This window comes from Chiloscyllium plagiosum, chromosome 21, assembly GCF_004010195.1.
Source record: "Chiloscyllium plagiosum isolate BGI_BamShark_2017 chromosome 21, ASM401019v2, whole genome shotgun sequence".
Lineage (NCBI taxonomy): Eukaryota > Metazoa > Chordata > Chondrichthyes > Orectolobiformes > Hemiscylliidae > Chiloscyllium > Chiloscyllium plagiosum.
Window position 1 is genome coordinate 58022437 of NC_057730.1, and position 3411 is coordinate 58025847.

The following is a 3411-nucleotide window of genomic DNA, read 5'->3' on the forward strand; positions in this document are numbered from 1 at the left end:
GAGAGGAAGTCGTACGAGGCTAGGTTGAGAGTTCTCGGCCTTTTCTCGTTGGAACGGCGAAGGATGAGGGGTGACTTGATAGAGGTTTATAAGATGATCAGAGGAATAGATAGAGTAGACAGTCAGAAACTTTTTCCCTGGGTACAACAGAGTGTTACAAGGGGACATAAATTTAAGGTGAAGGGTGGAAGGTATAGGGGCGATGTCAGGGGTGGGTTCTTTACCCAGAGAGTGGTGGGGGCATGGAATGCGCTGCCCGTGGGAGTGGTAGAGTCGGAATCATTGGCGACCTTTAAGCGGCATTTGGATAGGTACATGGATGGGTACTTAATCTAGGTTAGAAGTTCGGCACAACATCGTGGGCCGAAGGGCCTGTTCTGTGCTGTATTGTTCTATATTCTATGTTCTACCTCTGACTACAGAATCCCCTAACACAATTGATCTCTTGGAAGCCAGCGTATCCTTCGTTGCATTAGAGCCAGTCTCAATACCAGAAACTTGGCTGTTCATGCTACGTTCCCCTGAGAATCCATCACTCCCTACATTTTCCAAAATAGCATATCTGTTTGAAATGGGTATATCCACAAAAGACTCCTGCACTAGCCGCCGACCTCTCTTACCCTGCCTGGAGTTATGTGACTGTATCTGAGACTTTCCTCCCTTCCTATAACTGCCATCTATCACATACTGTTGCTGTTGCAAATTCCTCATTGCTTCTATCTGTCTCTCCAACTGATCCACTCGATCTGATAAGATTCGCATCCAACAGCATTTATGGCAGATATAATCCGCAGTAACCCTTAAACTCTCTTTAAACTCCCACATCTGACAAGAAGTACATATCACTGCAAAGGCCATTTTTGCTCCTTCACAATCTACACACTCAGCAAATAACACCGTCTTATTCCTCTACAAACACTGCCCCAGGTTAAATTAATAGCTATGGCTTATCTTTAGATTAGACTACTTACAGTGTGGAAACAGGCCCTTCGGCCCAACAAGTCCACACTGCCCCACCGAAGCGCAACCCACCCATACCCCTACATTTACCCCTTACCTAACACTACGGGCAATTTAGCATGGCCAATTCACCTGACCTGCACATCTTTGGACTGTGGGAGGAAACCGGAGCACCCGGAGGAAACCCACGCAGACACGGGAAGAACGTGCAAACTCCACACAGTCAGTCGCCTGAGGCGGGAATTGAACCCAGGTCTCTGGCGCTGTGAGGCAGCAGTGCTAACCACTGTGCCACCGTGCCGCCCATGGATGAAGTTTAATCAAGAGACTTATCTCCAAAAACATATAATCAAGAAAGAATCCACTATACTCACTACTGCAGCCTTTCTCTTGGATAGACTTAAAACAACAATTAACGTATCTGATTACCGGCCTCCACTTCAACAAATATCCTTTCACTATTACCTGCTGCTTCCTACCATCAAGTTAATTGTGTATCCAATTTGCCAGCTCGCCCTGGATTCCATGCGGTCTTGCCTTCCACAGCGGCCTACCACGTGGAACCTTATCAAAGGCCTTACTGAAATCCATATAGACTACGTCTACCGCCCTGCCCTTGTCAACCTTCCTGGTCACTTCATCAAAGAACTGCAACAAATTTGTGAGGCATGATCTTTCTCTCACAAAACCATGCTGACTAATCAACTCTGTATTTCCTAATGCATGTATATCTTGACCCTCAGAATCTCCTCAAGTAACTTACCTACCATAGAGGTTAAGCTGACTGGTCTATAAGTCCTGGGCTTGTCTTTGCAGCCCTTCTTCAATAGTGGCACAACATTCACTACCCTCCAGTCTTGTCTTTTTTGAACCAGTTCTGCCATTCAATATTATCATGGCTGGTTATGGTCTCAGAATCATTCTCCTGTCCATACTCCATAATGCATGATTCCCTTGTCTATCAAAAATCTAGCAAACTCAATCTGGAATAAATTTAATGATGCAGCATTTTTTTTAGGGAAGGGAGCTCCATACACTACCCTCAGAAAAAATTCTCTATCTATGCCTTTAAAGGGAGAACTCTTGGTTTTAATCTCAGTTCCAGCCAATACAGTAGAGAACTGTCGAGAAGGGTCTTTTGGCACAGTGGTAGTGTCTCTACATCTGGACCAGGAGAACTGGTTCAAGCCTTGAGGCAGATGATAACATCTCTGAATAGATTGATTATGAAATATCTAGAACTGTGGAGAGGAGGACGACCCTGGAAAAATGTTTAGGGAAAGTAAAATAAATACATTTGCTGTTTTTAAAAAGTGGTATCAATTTAAATAACTCTCCAATTTTCGATTTCTGTAGGGACTACATTCGGTTCTGGGCTGAAAGAGGGGTTGAAGTGGTTGCCTGGACTGTAAATTATTCAGATGAGAAGCGATACTATGAAAAAATTCTCCATTGTATTTACATTACTGACAGCCTTATTGAAAAATGTTCACCTGCTTCCTAACTTATCTCCTGAGATTTCTGTATAAACTCACATATGTAGTGCTACTGAACTAAATGTATGAATGGTGTCCTGTATTAAACAAGGTGTACCAATCTCTTTGAATTTTTTTTGTATTTTGATATTCAGAAAGGAAAATAGGTTTTGATTTGGTAAACTCCATTAATAGTGTAAATAATTATAATTAAAAGAGCAGCATAATGTTAGCATCAAATAGGTACAGCAAAATGCTAAAGTGATGTACCTGTCAAGATTTGCTAGGGAAGGCAGTATTCCTTCCTAGTTTCTGAAGATACTGTCTTGTTTATTTATGGATGAAAACATGTTCAGATGCTGTAAATGTTAAGTATGTGTAAAATAAATGCACACAAGTTGAAGTCATTCTTTGTTTTCACTCTGCTCATCATTGGCTTACATTTGACTTCCCAGACTCCAGGATTATTTTCTACATTATGATGCTGCTGCTGTTCTCTAACTGTGCTCTGTCACTCACATACTATAACCCAGCACCTGTCCCTGCACACCAGAGTGTTACAAGGGGACATAAATTTAAGGTGAAGGGTGGAAGGTATAGGGGAGATGTCAGGGGTAGGTTCTTTACCCAGAGAGTGGTGGGGGCATGGGATGCGCTGCCTGTGAGAGTGGTAGAGTCAGAATCATTGGTGACCTTTAAGCGGCAATTGGATAGGTACATGGATGGGTGCTTAAGCTAGAACAAATGTTGGGCACAACATCGTGGGCCAAAGGGCCTGTTCTGTGCTGTATTGTTCTGTTCTACCAGCTTCTACTTTCTCAGCTTTATTTTGACCTGGATCCTCTGCAAACATCCTGCTTCTCCTTGAGTGAATTCTGGTTCTTTTACCCTACATAGCAACCTTTTCGTTCCAATGTCTAATCTGCTTCTGAGTACATAATGCTGGTTTACAGAAACATTTCACTGTGTGCTGATC

At 42.9% G+C, this 3411-nt stretch overlaps 1 protein-coding gene across 1 annotated transcript in view; it reads left to right on the forward strand.

The window, feature by feature from the left end:
* gde1 (glycerophosphodiester phosphodiesterase 1) overlaps positions 1-2838 on the forward strand; it is a 31146-nt gene extending 28308 nt beyond the window's left edge. Inside the window, exon 5 of the mRNA XM_043712163.1 lies at positions 2317-2838. Within this exon, the coding sequence (XP_043568098.1) occupies positions 2317-2464 (148 nt within the window). The 3' untranslated portion in view covers positions 2465-2838. The remainder of the gene's footprint in view (positions 1-2316) is intronic.
* The last annotated feature ends 573 nt before the right edge of the window (positions 2839-3411 follow it).